The sequence below is a fragment of the Brassica napus genome, chromosome C4 (genome assembly GCF_020379485.1).
Source record: "Brassica napus cultivar Da-Ae chromosome C4, Da-Ae, whole genome shotgun sequence".
NCBI classification, from domain to species: domain Eukaryota; kingdom Viridiplantae; phylum Streptophyta; class Magnoliopsida; order Brassicales; family Brassicaceae; genus Brassica; species Brassica napus.
The window spans coordinates 11,103,371-11,120,534 of NC_063447.1; the positions used below are offsets into that span (position 1 = coordinate 11,103,371).

The following is a 17,164-nucleotide window of genomic DNA, read 5'->3' on the forward strand; positions in this document are numbered from 1 at the left end:
TGAGTCAAGAATTGATGGTGAGATATCAATATCACCAACAGAATGAATATTTCGGAGATATTTTATGGACTTTATAGGTATTTCTAGATTTTGGAGATACATATAGTGACATAAAATCATCCGCACATCTAGTTACTTGTGGAATGAGATATTCTGTCACTGAATTATGTTACTGTCTACTGTATTTTTTGTAGCGTTCCGACCTAAGTATACTAGTGAAAACATTATGAACTTTTGTCAAAATTTTAAACTTAGGTACATTCTAGTGAAAAAAAAATCAATGTCTACAAAAATCTCTTTCATCAAGTAAACAAATCGAGAGTAGAAAACTTAATCTCATTTTACAATTGATGTTGCCTACCTGGGTTTTGTGATTTGTGTCAACCACAAAATTTAACTTTCTTTTGTGCATATGAAGTCTTAAAAATAATTAAAATGAATTGTAATACGTTAATTCTTCAACAACAATGATATATTTAAAAGACCAACAATTGTATTCGTTATTTTACAATCAATACTTTATTGTAGTGTTGCAAAATATTAAAATTATTTAATGAACAAACATTAATACAGAAAATTCACTCTGTGCATGCACACAGTTTATCATCTAGTACAGTAAGATTTCTAAACACCTAGACTAATAATTGAGAGAAGATATTCCCAACACTTATATAATAATATAATGACTAAATATGATAATAAACTTTTAAAAATACTTAATTGACAGCTATAGAAACATAAATACTCGTTGAGAAATTTTGATAAACCAGTTCTAACGACCGCAATCGGCTAATAGTTGAATCCAAAATTAGCGTGGGGGTTACTGGTAAAATTAATTGTTATTGGTTTACATTTTTTGAATTTATTTACTATCCTTTTTTAATTTAAAATTTTAAATATCACTGATAAATAATTATTATATTTTTTGGTTTCCTCATAAAAAATTTTCCTTATACTATACAAATTCTTGACTAATATATCAAATCATCATAAGAAAAATATCATCCTTACAAACAAACATATCTTACTATTTTAGACAATATTTGGAAAAAAAATATTGGAGAATCGTAAATATATATTATTATCTTTTAACAAAAATAAATAAAAGAAAGAAAGTAAGTCAATACAAATCAGTCACAGTCAATGATAATCCATGGAAACATTAGATGAGAATATATCCCATATTTGTTAAGTTCGGTATACTTTACACAAATTCCTCTACCAACAACCGCTTAATGATCATTTGTAATTGAATTGACAGCCTAACAATTTGTGGCTTTCCTAATGAACTGATATGTATTTTATTTTATTTTAAAAAAAAAATCGAACCCATATAATGCCAATAGTATCTCCATTCTCCACCCAAGAATCTGTTCACACTCGTCACAACTGTACTTACGTATAAGTATATAAACATGTGTATACAAACTCAATTCCATCACAAAGCCTCTTCAAAAAATAACCCACATCTTTTGTTTCAAAGATGGGTTGCAAACGCATCTCTCTTTTCCTTCTTCCACTTCTCACACTCACAATCTTGTCCGGGGCCGACAAGGCCTTGGCTTCCGACGAGAAGCGGCAAGTGAGCCACCGCAACATAACGGCGTTGGCTGCCACCGGAGGAGGAAAAGCGACGTTGAAAGGAAGAAAGCAAACGTCTGGTTGTAACTTGTTTCAAGGGAAATGGGTTTTCGATGCTTCTTACCCATTGTACGATTCGTCCACGTGTCCTTTCATCAACGGCGAGTTTGACTGTCTCAAGTTCGGCCGACCAGACAAAAAGTTCCTCAACTACTCTTGGCAACCTGATTCATGCACCATCCCAAGGTATGAAACATCCAAGTATATGTTAAGGCGATACTTTGGACATATTTTGGCCGTTTTTCCACATGCGTACATGCATACAATTAGCATAACGATGATGATAATGATAGGTTATGTATGTGAATTATAAATGAAGGTTCGATGGAGAAGCGTTTCTGAATCAATGGAGAGGGAAACGAGTGATGTTCGTGGGTGACTCACTGAGTGAAAACATGTGGGAATCGTTGGGATGTATGATCCATGCGTCGGTACCAGGCATCACGACCACGTTTCTCAGACGTACCCCACTCTCCTCTCTCACTTTCCAGGTCTCTCTCTACTCTTCTTTTTTTCTGTATTATAATTTTTAAAAATGTGTCTTTGGACAGAAACAAAATCTAATAATTCTTCATCACGAGGAGGACTTGTCAATTTTATTGAATCGTGTTGGTCACGGGCTAATATATTATACTATATTTCCATTTTTATAAGAATTATGAAATTTTGCTTTTGGTTTTAAATTTTTTCTTTGTGCAAACGCTTGACATCCAAGGTATTATGATTTTATCTGCCTTACTGCCTAGTTGATCGTACACATACATAATTTAAAACTATGAATCAATGAAAAAGAAGGTAAGAGAAAACGTATAGATTTTACTAACAAACAATTGATTTTCTTTTCTGTAAAGAGATGTTTCTTTCAAAAGTTGTGCATTTTGATGTAGACGCATGCGTCCACTTTATATATTTTTGGTCTATATGGTTTATGCTTCAATATTTTTACTTATCTCAGTGAAAACATTACAACTTATATACTTCTTTGTACAAAATTATAACTAATTCTATATTTTATCATTCACAACTTTTTTTTTAAAAATTTCAATTCTGATACAGTTGCGACTTCTTTAATTAATTTCATTATTCATCATGAACATTGAAAACTAAGTATATATTAACCACAAACCTATGTGAGGTTAAATCCTTAATTTATTAGAAACATTAACAGCCTTTCTAAAAAAAACAATAACCTCCGATATGAAAAAAATACGTAATCCAAATATTTTCTCCACCGTACATTGTTTTTGCCTTGGTTTCTAGTGTTGACTTAGGGTTTTGGGAATTTCTCTCTTCTATTGTTTTAAACAAATTTAGAGCATAAAATATATACATAACAATTGACCAAAAAAATTATATATATACATAACAGTATATATAAACTGGAAAAGAACAAAAAGAAAGAGAACATAGCAGGGAGGGAAAGGAAGTAGGAGACCTGACAGCTAATGACAACTAATAATTAATAAACCACTTCCATTTGTTTTCTTCAACTTATATTTTTAAACATGGGAAAACATGTTACATATTAAAAAGTTGGACCCGGAGAAATGTGTGCATTCTATACATACTGTGTAGAAACAATTGAATATATTTTCATATATAGTAAAAAAGTATTAAAATTTCTCAATCTTTTTTCTAAACGATTAAAAACAGGAATATGGAGTTACGTTATACATATACCGAACACCATACCTAGTGGATATCTCCAAAGAAAAGGTAGGGCGTGTGCTTAACCTTGGAACCATCGAAAGGGGTGCTGAAGTTTGGAAAGACGTGGACATTCTTGTGTTCAATTCTTGGCACTGGTGGGTTCACAAAGGAGTAGAATCTCAAGGGTTCGTACCATATATCCTCCTACACTCATGTATAATATATGGTCTAATTTGAGATTGTCTTAACGTGCTCCAACCAAATCATCTTCTCTTCTTCTATTGTTGTTTTTGTTGTTGTTATATCAGGTGGGATTTTATAAGAAATGGGTCTTCACTGATAAGAGACATGAACCGTCTTGATGCTTTCAACTTAGGACTCACCACTTGGGCGCAATGGGTTAATCAAAATGTCAATACTTCGCAAACCCGAGTTTTCTTCCAAGGCATTTCTCCTACTCACTACGTGTAAGTTCATTATACATAATATGTACATACATTTGGTATGAAAATTTCTGTTTTAGGTGAAATCTATTGACTTGTTTATTTGGAACATGTAATAGAGGAAAGGAATGGAATGAGCCGAAGAAGACTTGCGACGGGGAGATGCAACCGTTGACCGGGTCAACATACCCGGGTGGTCCACTTCCTGCAGCAAGCATTGTTTCACGAGTGTTGCGCTCCATGAAGACACCCGTTTACCTACTCGACATCACAACTCTGTCTCAGCTAAGAAAAGATGCGCATCCATCTATTTATGGAGCAAATGGACGAACCGATTGCAGCCACTGGTGCCTTCCTGGCTTGCCGGATACTTGGAACCAGCTTCTCTATGCAGCTCTTTCAATGTGAAGAACTTAACTTAACATGGTATATTTCATTCTTGGAGTCCAACGAAAATAAAGGGAACGACTTGCATTTTACTTGGAAGGTTTACAAACAGGATGCCGATAAATTAAAGTTGTAAAGCGTTTTATATTATTTTCTTTTGGCGGGGGTGAAACAATAATGATAATCTTGTGATTGTTTCAAGAAAGAAAATTATCTAAAGTAGCATACAAATATATATCACAGTAAACATATTTGTTGTTTCCTGTTGAATTAGATTGGATTACCTCGGTAACAACAATTAACAGATTTATAAACTCGAATCACCGCTTACATATATATAAAGTGGTACAACACAAATCTTGACTTTTGGGATCTTACTTGGGTATGGTTCGACCCATTATTGGCAGGTTTGGTCTTATTATATAGAAGGGATCAGGCAATTTTTAGTCTGTGTGAACTTCGCATATAAAACACTTCTGAAATTGTAATATCACCAACATAAATTATTATCTAAATCACTTTGTTCAAAGATAACGTAACTGAATTACGGATTCTTTCGAAAAGTACCTTATATACTATGAACAAAACAATCAAGAAACTTCTAAAAAAAGAACAAAAGACACATCAAGATCGAGACAAAACCCACACACAAAAGAACAAACTAAAATAAATATAAAAGATCTATAAAAAGACACGACAATCTTTTCGTATCTCCCCATGTTTCCTCCCTCTCTTTACACCAATAGAACCCATCTTATCCATAGCGTCCCCAAACGCCTTGAGAAACTTCTGCTTATCTCTAGCCATCTCAAGTACAATGGGCTTCGTCCTCGGGTCAAGAAACAAGGCTTGGTCCGACCCGAGAAGGCCCATGCTACTTCCTAGACCTCTGTAATATCCATTGTCGAACGCAAACGGAGTTGTGGCGTCGAGGGGAAGGGCGGCGCGGGAGCTTCTACCGGAGAAAGGGCAATACATACGGAGTTCCTTGAGTAATTTTGGGTTGATATTTGGGTCGGGTCGTTTGGTGCCTTTGAAGTCGTAGAGACGACCAACAAAACTCTTGCAATGGGAGAAGCCGATTGTGTGGGAGCCAGAAAGGACGACGAGGTCTTCTACCGTTAGTCCTTTTGACGCGAAGAGCTTGGTGAGTTGATCGACCGTGGAGTTTGATCTAGGGATGTTGGGAGGGACGTTGGTTGCCGTTGATCTTTTGCCGTCCCACCTTCCTTTTTTCACTTGATAGTAAGGTCCACCTGCCTATTTGAAATCAAAACAACTAGTCAGGACATCCTAATATTTTAGGGTCATAGATAATTAGTAAGAATTTTATTAATTTTTTCATACATTGAGGTCTAATATCTAAATATGTTAAATATAAAAATTTAAGGGTCCAAAAACAATTTTAGGGTTATATAGTCAATTAGTAGAAATTTATTTTAAAAATTATATATTAGGAGTCTAATATCTATATATGTCAATTTTTTTAAAAAAAATTGGAGATCCAAAAACCAATGTTCATCTGACTATCCTTATGAATAAAAAAATCAAAGTACCTAAGAAGTTAAACCAAAGGCAAAACTATCTCCATGAATGATGGTTTGGACTCACAATGTTCAAGATTATGCTAGATAGCTGTGCAAGCCGGTTGGCTAAATTTTGAGCTGGTGTTAGAACTAAAATAAATTGAAAGTATGGGGTTGAAGTTGGAGTACCAGGTGAATGAAATCTCGAGCAGCGATGGCGAGAATATCAGAGCAAGAGACGCGAGAAGGGCAATGAGACTCAACCAATGCCTTTGCCTTGATGATACTCACAAATCCTTCTTCTCTCAATTCTTTATTCTCCTCTGCTTCTCTTTCCGCTAATTTCTTGCTTCCCTTCTTTGTTTCTATTAATATCGACCCATCACAACCCTTCAAGATTCAAAAACTTTAAATTATGTTGAGCAAGCACCAACAATTTTGTATACAGTTTCATGCATGTGATGTGTATTAATGCTAAACAAACAGCACAGACAGACCAACATACTCTTTGAGGTTGTTACTAAAGTGCAGCGAATCTTGGCATCTTTTGCTAAAATGCGCTACGTCTGATACACGACAAGTTCTTGTCGGGACCGTTTCCCATATGTTCTATGTTTTTATTATTTTCCAGATTGTGTGTGTTTTTATTATTTTCCAGATTGTATGTGTTTTGACTTTGCAACTATTACTGAGGCATAATGCGATGATGCATCATACATTGAAATGTGACAATGCCAGTTTCAGTTAGTAACGTAAAAATGCGCATTGTACTCACTGTATTTAGCTATCGTGCGTAATCAAGAGAATGCAAGATTCAGTGTTTGGTAAAAAAATGACCTCAACGAAGCAGTCGTGAAAGAAGAGGCGAATAGTCGCAGGGGCGGAGACGGGTGCTTCTTTGAACCGCTGGGAAGTAACGGAACCGACAAGACTTTCTAGCTGAGGACATTTCTTGGAGTAGTAATCAGTGGATAGCTCTCTGTGGCGGTGGCGCGGCAGTGTCTGGGGATGAGAGGTTGTGGGCTTCGCTGAAGAAATTGGAATGGTGGAGATGAGGAAGAGAAAACGGAATATTAAGGAGGAAGTAAGAGATAAGACATGCATGGTGGATTGGTCTTTGTGTTGGATACTGTAAGTCTGGACAAACTACTATATATATATATATAGTTTCTGTTATTAGTTAACAAAAAAAATCCAAGTCAGAGCTGAGAAAAATGACAAGAAGTTGATTTGTAACAAAATAGCAATATTTTTGTGAGATAAAAAGAGAGTGGTAGTAGTTTATTAACGGTTTTATTATTTTTATTTAAAAAGCTGTTGTCAAATTTAATAAACAAATATAATTAAATTTTATTTGGTGTTAATTTACATTACATACTTTCCAAGCTTGGATAAGAGCAAAGGTAAATATAACAGATTGATATCTATCTTCAGTTCTTCACTTTAATCAAAACATTTTATAATAGCACAATTATCTTGTATGCCACAGTATTACAAACGCTACATTTTGAAACTGGATAAACCCGTTCTTTACCAAAAGATTATGTGTATTACACAAAGAACCTATCTACGAGATCTCTACTGAAAAAAATCAATGTTGATCCTATCATAACTATATCAGAAGTTAACCATAAGTATTATGGGACATTTACACATTTGTTTGCATTCTATCACATTTAACATATCAAATAACATACATTTATTAAGAGAATATGGTTCAATACATCGACACTTATTTGTAATCCTTTTTAAATCTCTAACGCTCACAGGAACACATCATTACGCATTCTACTCAAAAGATATGTAAAGTTAATAGGCCATGATTGCTTCCTCATATTCGAATTAAAAAAATGAGAATTATTTGCTTAAAATCATAACCCATGTCCTGATACATAAAGAGTAAACTCCTGATACCATAGTTCACGAATTTCCTAATGCCACTAAAACCTAAATTTGGTTTAGTGTTCCTATCTAGTTTTGTCCCAAAGTCAGACCAGTATCCATGATAAACTTACTTCTATAAATATTTGAACCTGCATATATATTGAAAAAAAAACTTGGTTTAAGCAATCTGAAATGTATTATTGGTTCATAATTGTTAAGAGTAGGACTCGAGATTGATAGGGTCACATGAACATGTTAGAAGATTCCAAACACTCACGGGCGGACGAAGCAAAACATTGTGGCAAAGATTCTGCTTTGAGCCTTTGACTAAACAGCATTTGTGACTAGATCATATATTTTTTTTAATTGATGCTACTACAGATCTGAAACTCGGCAAATACACATAGAAAATGTACGTACATTTTATATGAGTTTTTTTTTTTGGTTAAAAAAAAAGTATTTTCACCTCTTTGTCAGAAACCCAAACAAAGTAAATAGTCCCTCCCAGTGCGAATCGAACCCGGGTGAACCCCTTTACCACCAGAGCTGACTCATTCTGGTCATTCTTTTTATATTAGTTTGTAACATGATAAAACTTATATTTAGTGAACTCTTTAAATGCATTACATTTTTGTTACATTATTTGGAATATTATATACGTTTTATATACACACTAATCTTAGTTACAGTGTCATTCAAAACGAATAATAACAAAAAATCATCAAATATATAGACATTATTGTTCTCAAATTTAAGTTCCACTTGCCATGAACCTATATTGTTATAATTTTTCATGGTGCTTGTCTGATACTCCAAAGCTTCTAGCAAGAACTGCTTCAGAATGATTTTGAAATACTTATAGGAGTACCTATGTGTGTTGGTAAAAGTGGCTTTGCAGTGTAGATAGACATGCTCTTATAAATTGCAAGAGTGCCTAGAGCACCAGTGTAAATGAGGACTATCAGACTATGTACGAAAGTCTTTTCAGAGAAATGGTTTAGTGATATATATTTTCTCTTCCTCTTTTTTTTTTGTCCAGTGTTTCTCTTGAGTGTATACATGTGATAGGATATAGATTTTATATGGTCCAAGCGTGGGATGATTGTCATCCAGAGTTGGAGTTCTTCCTTGATAAATCGACTGTGCCACGGTCCGTGTAAAGATAGATGAAGCACGGCCAGCCCCTAGTCCTATGCGCTTTTATAGGTAATTATGAAGAGTGGCTTTAGGCTTGTTGCGCATTTAATGCATGTCGTTTGGTTCCCATGACCACCATCACAGATTCTTGTATACAAATGATGCCGCTCAAGTCAAACGCTAGGCCATTATATTATGCGATAGAAATTAATCCAACTCAAGCTCCATCCAAGCTATAGCCATCTGGTTTTGCTGATGAGTTTTCATTGGGAAGTCAGACCGAGTATCCAAATATCTGGGCTCTAGACCAGCCCATTACTTTTGGGCCGAAAGAGCTTAATTTTAAACCGGTCGAACCAAATTAACCCCCCCAATACGGTTAGGGTTGTAAAACAATGTAACGAGCGAGTAAAGCGAGTGATTCAGATCCCAGACAGTTGACTTTCTCCGTTGTTGTCGGATTTACATCTTCTAGCATACAAAGTGTTCGACGAAATTCCTCTGAGAGCTCCTTAAAACTGGCTGATAATTCTTACCATGAAACTGAGACGAATCCTCGGTTCTGTTTCAAGTCTCGCTGCAGAAAAGCTCTCTTCGTCTTCCTCCTCGTATTCTTCCGGTTGCCCATCTAGGCAGATTTTCACCGCTTCGCAACGAAATGCCGGAGGCAACCACTCAGAAGCGTTACCTGGGAAGCACATCGAATGGGCATCGCTTGGTTCAGTCAGAAACTCGAGGTTCGCATCTGGGTTCTCACCGTTGAAGCCGAAACCGTTGGATTCGATCATGGATTTGGATAGAGCCAAGACTAAATCTCCCGAGGAGCTCACTTCGATCTGGGACGATGTAATTCGACCCTCTGTGCTCTAAAGATTCAGTCTTTGATTCAATTTGCTTATGCTGATGATTTCATTTTGGCAGTATCACTTGGGACGTGGTCACATTGGGATTACTATGAAAGCTCAGCTTTATCGTTTGTTGGAGCAACGAGCAGCTGAGTGGTAAAGACATCATCATCAGCTTTGTTCTTGTTCAAATGAATCTTAGTTTTTGTGTGTGTGATTGGTCTTGCATTGATCTTCTTCTGTTTGATGTATCAATTGCAGCCGATACTTTGTCATTCCATTGTGGAGAGGAAATGGTTATATTACAATGTTTGCTCAAGGTTTGTTCTACCTTTTATCTCTGAGTTAAAGTCAAACTAGTGATATTAGAATTGGTCGAGATGGTTAGTGATATTAAACAATGGTCGACATATTTTTACTCAAAAGACATTCTGTTACTTATGTCTAATTAGCGAGGACAAATGTTAGGAGACTATTAATCTCAAGAACCATGTGACGCTGAATCTTTGCTAGTTGTAGCATTTGATCTTTGAACTTGACTACAATTTCGTGGAGGGTATTAGTTTTGTTGTAAAACTAAGAGCTCCATTGATTTAATTATCTTATTATTAATCATCAATCTTGTGTTGTGGCAGTGGAAGCGCCTCACATGATTTTCACTGGTCTCGAAGACTACAAAGCGAGAGGAACTGAAGCTGCTCCTTACCTGACAAGCAAATTCTACACCGAGCTTTCAGAGACGAAAGACTTGGTGTTTATTCGAGGTGATGTTGTGTTCACAAGCAAACTCACAGACGAGGAGGCGAAATGGCTCATGGAGACAGCTCAGTCGTTTTACTTGAACGACACTCGGTACAAGCTGCTTGAGCGGTTCAATAAACATACTCATGACTTTGAGTTCAAGGATGTGTTACAAGCTCTGGATATGCCTATTCTGTGATCTGATAAATCAAGAAAAAAAACTCGTCTGATTTTTGAGATACTTTGTATTAGTTTGCTTTTGGGAATATCAGATACGAGAGATTTTGCTCTTTAACGATTTCGAATGAACAATTCCAAAATGTGATGTTCTTTTTGGTGGTGTATTGAAAAGTTTAAAAGTCTTTATATTATAATAAAAATGATATATTATTTACATATGAGTTTTAAAATATTCTTTATCAAATATTATTGAATTTATAGTTTTATAATGCATTTTAAATTTGACTGTTATTAAAAATATTTTAGATAATCGGTTTTAAGTTGAAAATATAAAAATTCAAATTATATAGTTTTTTTTTTTGACATCGAACAGCTATTCTATTATTCAAAGAACTTGAGGTGGTCTAGTAACCAGACCGGAATAGAACAACCAATGTAACAAAGCTTCCTGTGAAAGGATCTAGCATTCTTAGCTAACGAATCTGATATTCCATTTTGTGCTTTTGGGATGTGAGATAACTTGAATTCTGGAAAGCATAGCTGGAGCATCTTTATCGCCTCCAATTCGGTTGCAAAACTTGGCGAAGCTTGAGGCTCCTCTATCATTGCTATTAAATCTTTACAATCTGTCCCAAAGCTCTGACACAAGGAATGTATAAGCATACTCTCCATTGTCCATCGTAGTGCCTCCACTTCTGAATGTAGAGCAGACTCTCGCCTACTTAAATTTCGTTTTCCCATAAGTTGTATTTGTCCCGGATTATCCTTCCAAACTCATCTGCAACCACTAAATTGTTCCATGGAAGTCCATAATCCATCCACCATATATATATATATATATATATATATATATGTTATCCACGCATATGACTTGGGGTTCCTTGTTGTGAATCTTATGTGGAGTATCTGGTACCATCTCATTCGCATTAAACCAAGCATGACATTCGCTTTCAGTATATCTAACTAATTCCAAAAGATCTCTATCTATTCCCGTAAAGAGTTTATCATTTCGAGCATGTTTTAGTTATTGATGAAAAGTTAGAATGTTTTAGTTAAATTTTCTAAATTTTCTAAATCATTTAAAACTAATTAAGAAACAAACAAATAGCTTCAAATTCCCTCGAATGTTTTATTGGATAGACCCCTCAATCTAGGGACAAATTGGCTTTTTGTTTTGGAAAATAAATATGAGGGGTCAATTCGTAAGAAACGATAAATTCAGGCTGCGGTTTTATGAAGTTTCGCATAAACTGAAACGACACCGTTTAAAAGATCGTCACAGCAGCATAAACTCTTCTTTGCTCTGCTCTTCATCTTCAAAGCTTAACGATTCACCCAGAGAAACTCTCATCTTCCTACACTCTTCGAAAAACACCCACCATGTACGTTCTTCTCTTCTTCATAGCTTTCCCGCCTCCTAGTTCCTATAACATCTACTACAGAGACGAGATCTCATGTTTATCTCAAACTAAGTGTATGTATATATCTATCTCCTTCACGTTTCTCGCTCTCAGCTCTCTCCTCAACCACTCGCAATGTCAGAGCACCAGTCCGAAGAATTCCAGCAAATCGAGAAGCTCTACGACTTCAGCGAGCGCCTCAATGCCTCCAAGGACAAGTCTCAGGTTCCCCATCCCTCAATTTTTCCCAACTAGGGTTTTGAAATCGAGCACTCTGGATCATGTAATTGAAATCGAGCATTCCCCAATTAGGGTTATCTTAAATTGGATTCCTGCTCTTGTTTTTAGCTCAAAGTTTTCATCTTTGCTTATTTGGGTTCTTAGTTCTCTCAGTTTATTTGCAGAATGTTGAGGACTATGAGGGGATTATCAAGATGTCGAAGACGAGTATGAAGGCGAAGCAGCTTGCCTCGCAGCTGATTCCACGCTACTTCAAGTTCTTCCCTACTCTCTCCACTGATGCTTTCGATGCGCATATAGACTGCATCGATGATGGAGAGCTTGGGGTCTGTACCCTTTGTCTTTATACCATTAGATAAACTTAGATTAGCTCAAAGTTAGCTTCTTGGTCTATTTGACACTGGAAATATAGTGATGAAGCAGGGCTGAGTACTGGTTCCGATAGGTTTTATACGTATTTGATATGCAGTGCTTCTGATTTTCCAGATAATTTGATATATATCCGTGCAGTTTTGTGTTCTGCGGAACTAGCGTTTTCTAGAGTTAATAGCATGTGATTCCTTTAATGTATAGGTACGGGTTCAAGCCATCCGCGGACTTCCACTGTTCTGCAAGGATTCTCCAGACATTATCTCTAAGATTGTTGATGTTCTTGTGCAACTTCTAAATACTGGTAACTCTTGAGACTTTTGGTTACTACTTAGTACACCTTTAGATACCTCTTTGTGTCTTTCTTATCTGACTTAAGAGGTAACCTGATCTGAAGAGGAACCTGTGGAGCGTGATGCTGTGCATAAGGCTCTGATGTCACTGATTCGACAGGATCCAAAAGGTAGTATAGTTTCTTTTACGGTTGTTCTGTATGAAGATGCTCATTATTCTTAATTACTATGAAGCTTCAGTGAGAAACTGGTAAACGTGAATTTTCAGTCTCATGGTTAGATAATTGGTTACTCTTTTAGTGTACTTGGTTGATCAGGCATTAGTTAAGTGGATAGATTACTGGCTGTAGGTTGTAGTGTGCTAAATTATCTTAGATTTACAATATTGACTCTACCGTTTTCTAACTATTACCCTATTTTGCAACAGCATCTTTGACTGCATTGTTTACGCATGCTGGAGTTACTCCAACTACCGACGATCAAATTCGTGAAAAAGTTTTGAATTTCATCAGAGACAAGGTCAGAATGTTCCTTTTGCTATTTTCAATGTCCTTGAATTGCGTGACTTATTCTTTTGGTGTTCATATCTCATTTTGTGCCAGAAAGGAAACTATATGAAAAATGTAATAGTGCTATATATTACCAAAATAATAATACAGTAGAAAGCTAAAACCTGGATAGTATCAGAAATGACAATCCTTGGAGAGATTTGGAATACTTTAGCTTATATTCATTGTATTTTTATTAATCTATATGTAGGTGTTTCCTATTAAAGCAGAACTCTTAAAGCCTCAAGAGGAAATGGAAAGGCATATAACAGATTTGATTAAACAGGTAAAGACCATAATCATGTGCGTCTCCAGTTCTTTTTATTCCTTCTGTCTGCCTTCTTTTTCTTTGCCAGATATTGTGACCCTTTTTTTCCGATTTTCCCAGAGCCTAGAAGATGTAACTGGAGGAGAATTCAAAATGTTTATGGACTTCCTGACAAGCCTGAGTATATTTGGAGGGAAAGCTGCTCAAGAAAGAATGCAAGAACTTGTGGAAATTATTGAAGGACAGGCCGATTTAAATGCACAGTTTGATGTAAGTTTGTTGTGTTGCATCATCCTGAAGATGAAGTTAAATTTCTTGATTGACTAAAACAATAGTCCTTGTTCTGTGGTTCTACTAATTGCAAGTATTGTTTTTTCCAGGTATCAGATACAGACCATATTGACAGGTTTATATCATGCCTGCCATTGGCTCTTCCATTTTATGCGGTACGGATTCAGATTGGTGCTGTTAGTAGCTTGATAGATTCCAAACTTATGAACTTCGCTGGTTTCTTTGCTAATTTCTTCTTCGTTTGATCAGAGAGGTGCTCCAACCAGCAGGTTTCTCAACTACTTGAACAATCATATCATACCTGTTTTTGACAAGGTATCCTAGACTTTATCTTCCTAGTTCTTTATCATTTGTGGCCAGGTGTATTTGTCTCAATCCATTATCCATGTATGCTCTTATACGCATTTGTTATCGACTCTCTTAGAAAAAATTAAGAATAGTTTATGACACTAAGGGTATGAATTAAAATCTTAGGTATTGCTGCTTGTTTCTCTTTTTCTCTCTTGCATGCAAAATCTGTATCACTCCATAAGAGCTCCATAAAAGGAGCTTTCTTGGCCAGTAATATATAACATATTCTTTTGTTTTATAATAGCTCCCAGAAGAGAGGAAGCTTGATTTGCTCAAAGCTCTAGCTGATATTTCTCCATACACAACCGCCCAGGAGGCAAGGCAGATGCTTCCTTCAATAGTTCAGCTTTTAAAGGTACCACTCTAAGTGCCCTTATTCATCTGTCTCTTTGATAAATCGTTTGTGGACATGTTGCTTATATTTTATTTTATTTTTACATGTTGCTTATACTTATAGTGTCTTTATTGTATATATCTTATTACAATCTCACATTTTTAATGTCAAAGCATTACATGCAGTAGTAAAATTGTCTTATAAAGATTGTTACATTCTTTGTTTTCAGAAATACATGCCTGCTAAGAAGACTGCAGAGGAAATGAACTTCACATACGTGGAGTGTTTGTTGTACGCGTTCCATCACCTGGCCCACAAGGTTGCCAAGAATCATATTTGTGATTTAATTCCGTTCTCTTTTCTTCTTTCTTGTTTTACTTACTTGATTACATTGAGATATACAGGTTCCAAATGCAACAAACAGCTTGTGTGGGTATAAGATTGTGACCGGCCAGCCATCAGACAGACTGGGAGAAGACTTCTCGGAGTTGAACAAGGACTTCACTGAAAGGTATAGGCGTGACATCTAGATTTGTGCGACTTGAAAGTTCTGTATACTGTGGTTGAAAATTTGATGTACATGATGGTGTGTGATATCATAAAGTTGTTTTGTCTTTTGGTGCAGATTGACCACCGTTGAAGATCTAACCAAGACAACAATGAAGAAATTAACTCAGGGAATGTCTGAGCATAACAAAGCCATGTCGGCTGCTAAGACAGATGAAGAGAAGGCAAACGTTGCGAGTAGATTAACTTCTTTCTGTTTTTTTTCCTGGTGGTATTTGGTTTTAGTGCTAATGTATTGCACCTTTGTTATGTTTTCTTCTTCCAGAAAACAAAGAAGCAGAATACTACAACTGGACTTAGGACATGTAATAACATATTGGCAATGACAAAGGTGAACGTCCCAACATCTTAGCCTTTTTTTTTTCCTTTTTCTTATAGTTTTGATGATATGAAGTATGAAGTAACTTTTGGAGCAAATTTGATATGAAACAGCCATTGCATGCAAAAGTGCCTTCATTTATCGGAGATACTAATATGAACCTTTCTTGGAAAGAAGCCACAAAGCCGTTAGCCTCAGCAGCAACAACTACAACAATCGGGTTTGTTGCAAAGATTACTCAACCAGCAATCTTTCTGTTATCTTATATCTGTTTGTAATGTGTGTTGCATTTGCTGTAATATTTGTACAGAGGAAAACGGCCTGCTAATAGCAACAATGGAAGTGGTAATAGTGGCGCAGCAAAGAAGAGACGTGGTTCTAATGGTATGCCAAACCAACTTGTGAACAAGGCTTTTGAAGGAATATCATCATACGGTGGTGGTAGAGGTGGAAACCGAAGTCAGGGAAGACGCGGAGGTGGTGGTCGAAGAGGACGAGGAAGAGGAAGAGGTCACTGGTGATTAGTAAGCTCCCATGAGATGATTCCATGACTATGTTTCTCTTTTTTTTTGTATTTTCTGTGTCAGTAGGAGTGTTTTGGTTTGGTACTTTGATAGAGTTTGGGGAGAAAGTCTCTGTGTCTTTCTTTATTCGCGATGGAGAATACAGAATTAGAATTTCTTTTATTTTTCTCATCAAATCAAAACAAAAGTTCAAGCGTTAATGACCTAACTTGTTTTAATCATGGCTGCCAGCATGTCTTCTGCATCCAAAGACTACGTACATGGCACGTTTGTTTGATCTTCTTCAAACTCAGTTAAATAAATCCACAATTTCGTAGGAAAAAGATGATCTTGTGAGTTTACATAGGCTGAGATTGGATTCCATGATCAGCTGCAAATTCATGTAGCTCGCAGGCTCTTCGTTCTCAGTCAACATTTCTCCTATCATTAGTAGGTTACTTTCTTAGGTATGAAGCTATACAAAGTCTTCTTGCTTCTGCGTTGCATATTCTCATCAAAGTCGTCTTGTTGGTCAAACGCTAGCTTTCGCATTGTCTGGAAGAAAATGTGTCTCGTACTAAGTGGAGTTAGACGGCACTATTATATCAAAAATTTACTGTTTACCCAAACATCTACCATGGAGTTGTATGTTAATTTTCTCTATTTGTAATTAATATTTATCATTATGTCACATGGTCCCATGCAAGCACTCTGATCCGGAAATGATAACTAAATTTATGCTAATCAGCCAACTAGGATCAATACTATAGTCAATGCAACCATTAATGTGATTATCACAATTATATTTAGTATTTTAATATAAGAATCGTAGGGCAGATCGTTGTCACTAGCTGCATAGGTTTCAGAAGATTTGACTATATGTAATAAGATAAGGTGACCATCATCACACATTTCTACGTAGAGTATGTAAATGATATTGATGAATAAAAACATATCTATCTATGTATATAAAAAATAGACTTGTTTCTCTTTTTTTTCTACATTTATTTTATTTTTTCTTTTTACATTATAAATCCTTATTCTCTTACATTACTGAAATTTATCCCAACATTTTCTAATTGTGTATTATTTAATCCTTCTTCCACTAACCATCATCACATAAAATCTAATAATCTATTTTATTGGTCATTAAAATACAAGATGAATAAAAAAATATATAAAATAATATATTTTTTACTAGGACAGTATTTGTTGTAAATTCGTCGTAAACAGGGTGTTACGATGAA

At 35.7% G+C, this 17,164-nt stretch overlaps 4 protein-coding genes across 7 annotated transcripts; 3 read left to right on the top strand and 1 right to left on the bottom strand.

The window, feature by feature from the left end:
• Window positions 1–1,420: 1,420 nt before the first annotated feature.
• On the top strand, window positions 1,421–4,381 carry LOC111205257 (protein trichome birefringence-like 37). The gene is made up of 5 exons (XM_022700802.2): window positions 1,421–1,827; window positions 1,961–2,132; window positions 3,295–3,476; window positions 3,600–3,758; window positions 3,854–4,381. Exons 1-5 carry the CDS (start codon window positions 1,484–1,486, stop codon window positions 4,140–4,142), a joined length of 1,146 nt encoding a protein of 381 aa, XP_022556523.1. The 5' UTR covers window positions 1,421–1,483; the 3' UTR covers window positions 4,143–4,381.
• Window positions 4,382–4,624: 243 nt separating this feature from the next.
• On the bottom strand, window positions 4,625–7,008 carry LOC111205886 (peroxidase 19). The gene is made up of 3 exons (XM_022702244.2): window positions 6,485–7,008; window positions 5,837–6,037; window positions 4,625–5,381 (listed from the first exon to the last, which is right to left on the bottom strand). Exons 1-3 carry the CDS (start codon window positions 6,749–6,751, stop codon window positions 4,803–4,805), a joined length of 1,047 nt encoding a protein of 348 aa, XP_022557965.2. The 5' UTR covers window positions 6,752–7,008; the 3' UTR covers window positions 4,625–4,802.
• Window positions 7,009–9,038: 2,030 nt separating this feature from the next.
• Window positions 9,039–10,648, top strand: LOC106451202 (ATP synthase mitochondrial F1 complex assembly factor 1). The gene is made up of 4 exons (XM_013893089.3): window positions 9,039–9,514; window positions 9,590–9,669; window positions 9,775–9,833; window positions 10,149–10,648. Exons 1-4 carry the CDS (start codon window positions 9,206–9,208, stop codon window positions 10,451–10,453), a joined length of 753 nt encoding a protein of 250 aa, XP_013748543.2. The 5' UTR covers window positions 9,039–9,205; the 3' UTR covers window positions 10,454–10,648.
• A 958-nt stretch (window positions 10,649–11,606) lies between these two features.
• LOC106451201 (apoptosis inhibitor 5-like protein API5) lies at window positions 11,607–16,138 on the top strand. Of its 4 annotated transcripts, none has more exons than XR_007322009.1 (17): window positions 11,607–11,816; window positions 11,949–12,059; window positions 12,239–12,400; window positions 12,648–12,747; window positions 12,841–12,906; window positions 13,164–13,255; window positions 13,496–13,570; window positions 13,673–13,822; window positions 13,933–13,998; window positions 14,093–14,158; window positions 14,439–14,549; window positions 14,758–14,847; window positions 14,933–15,039; window positions 15,154–15,272; window positions 15,361–15,426; window positions 15,528–15,634; window positions 15,725–15,905. XR_007322009.1 is itself a non-coding variant. In XM_013893087.3 (17 exons), the coding sequence occupies exons 1-17, from the start codon at window positions 11,622–11,624 to the stop codon at window positions 15,933–15,935; spliced, it is 1,890 nt and encodes a 629-aa protein (XP_013748541.2). In that variant the 5' UTR covers window positions 11,607–11,621; the 3' UTR covers window positions 15,936–16,138. The 4 variants fall into 4 exon arrangements, 3 of the variants coding, with proteins under 3 accessions (XP_013748541.2, XP_048609525.1, XP_013748538.1); XM_013893087.3 differs by having other exon boundaries at window positions 15,154–15,268; window positions 15,725–16,138; XM_048753568.1 differs by having other exon boundaries at window positions 15,154–15,259; window positions 15,725–16,138.
• The last annotated feature ends 1,026 nt before the right edge of the window (window positions 16,139–17,164 follow it).

Excerpts from the sequence above, each read along its gene's own strand:
- LOC106451201 (XM_013893087.3), top strand. The coding sequence starts at position 11,622 with ATGAGGGGTCAATTCGTAAGAAACGATAAATTCAGGCTGCGGTTTTAT. Across the intron at positions 12,401-12,647 it reads TCGATGATGGAGAGCTTGGG|GTACGGGTTCAAGCCATCCG; the intron begins GTCTGTACCCTT and ends TTTAATGTATAG. Across the intron at positions 13,999-14,092 it reads TGGCTCTTCCATTTTATGCG|AGAGGTGCTCCAACCAGCAG; the intron begins GTACGGATTCAG and ends TCGTTTGATCAG.
- LOC111205257 (XM_022700802.2), top strand. The coding sequence starts at position 1,484 with ATGGGTTGCAAACGCATCTCTCTTTTCCTTCTTCCACTTCTCACACTC. Across the intron at positions 1,828-1,960 it reads GATTCATGCACCATCCCAAG|GTTCGATGGAGAAGCGTTTC; the intron begins GTATGAAACATC and ends TTATAAATGAAG. Across the intron at positions 3,477-3,599 it reads AAAGGAGTAGAATCTCAAGG|GTGGGATTTTATAAGAAATG; the intron begins GTTCGTACCATA and ends TTGTTATATCAG.
- LOC111205886 (XM_022702244.2), bottom strand. The coding sequence starts at position 6,751 with ATGCATGTCTTATCTCTTACTTCCTCCTTAATATTCCGTTTTCTCTTC. Across the intron at positions 6,038-6,484 it reads TTCACGACTGCTTCGTTGAG|GGTTGTGATGGGTCGATATT; the intron begins GTCATTTTTTTA and ends TGAATCTTGAAG. Across the intron at positions 5,382-5,836 it reads CTCGAGATTTCATTCACCTG|GCAGGTGGACCTTACTATCA; the intron begins GTACTCCAACTT and ends GATTTCAAATAG.
- LOC106451202 (XM_013893089.3), top strand. The coding sequence starts at position 9,206 with ATGAAACTGAGACGAATCCTCGGTTCTGTTTCAAGTCTCGCTGCAGAA. Across the intron at positions 9,670-9,774 it reads GAGCAACGAGCAGCTGAGTG|CCGATACTTTGTCATTCCAT; the intron begins GTAAAGACATCA and ends TATCAATTGCAG. Across the intron at positions 9,834-10,148 it reads TATTACAATGTTTGCTCAAG|TGGAAGCGCCTCACATGATT; the intron begins GTTTGTTCTACC and ends GTGTTGTGGCAG.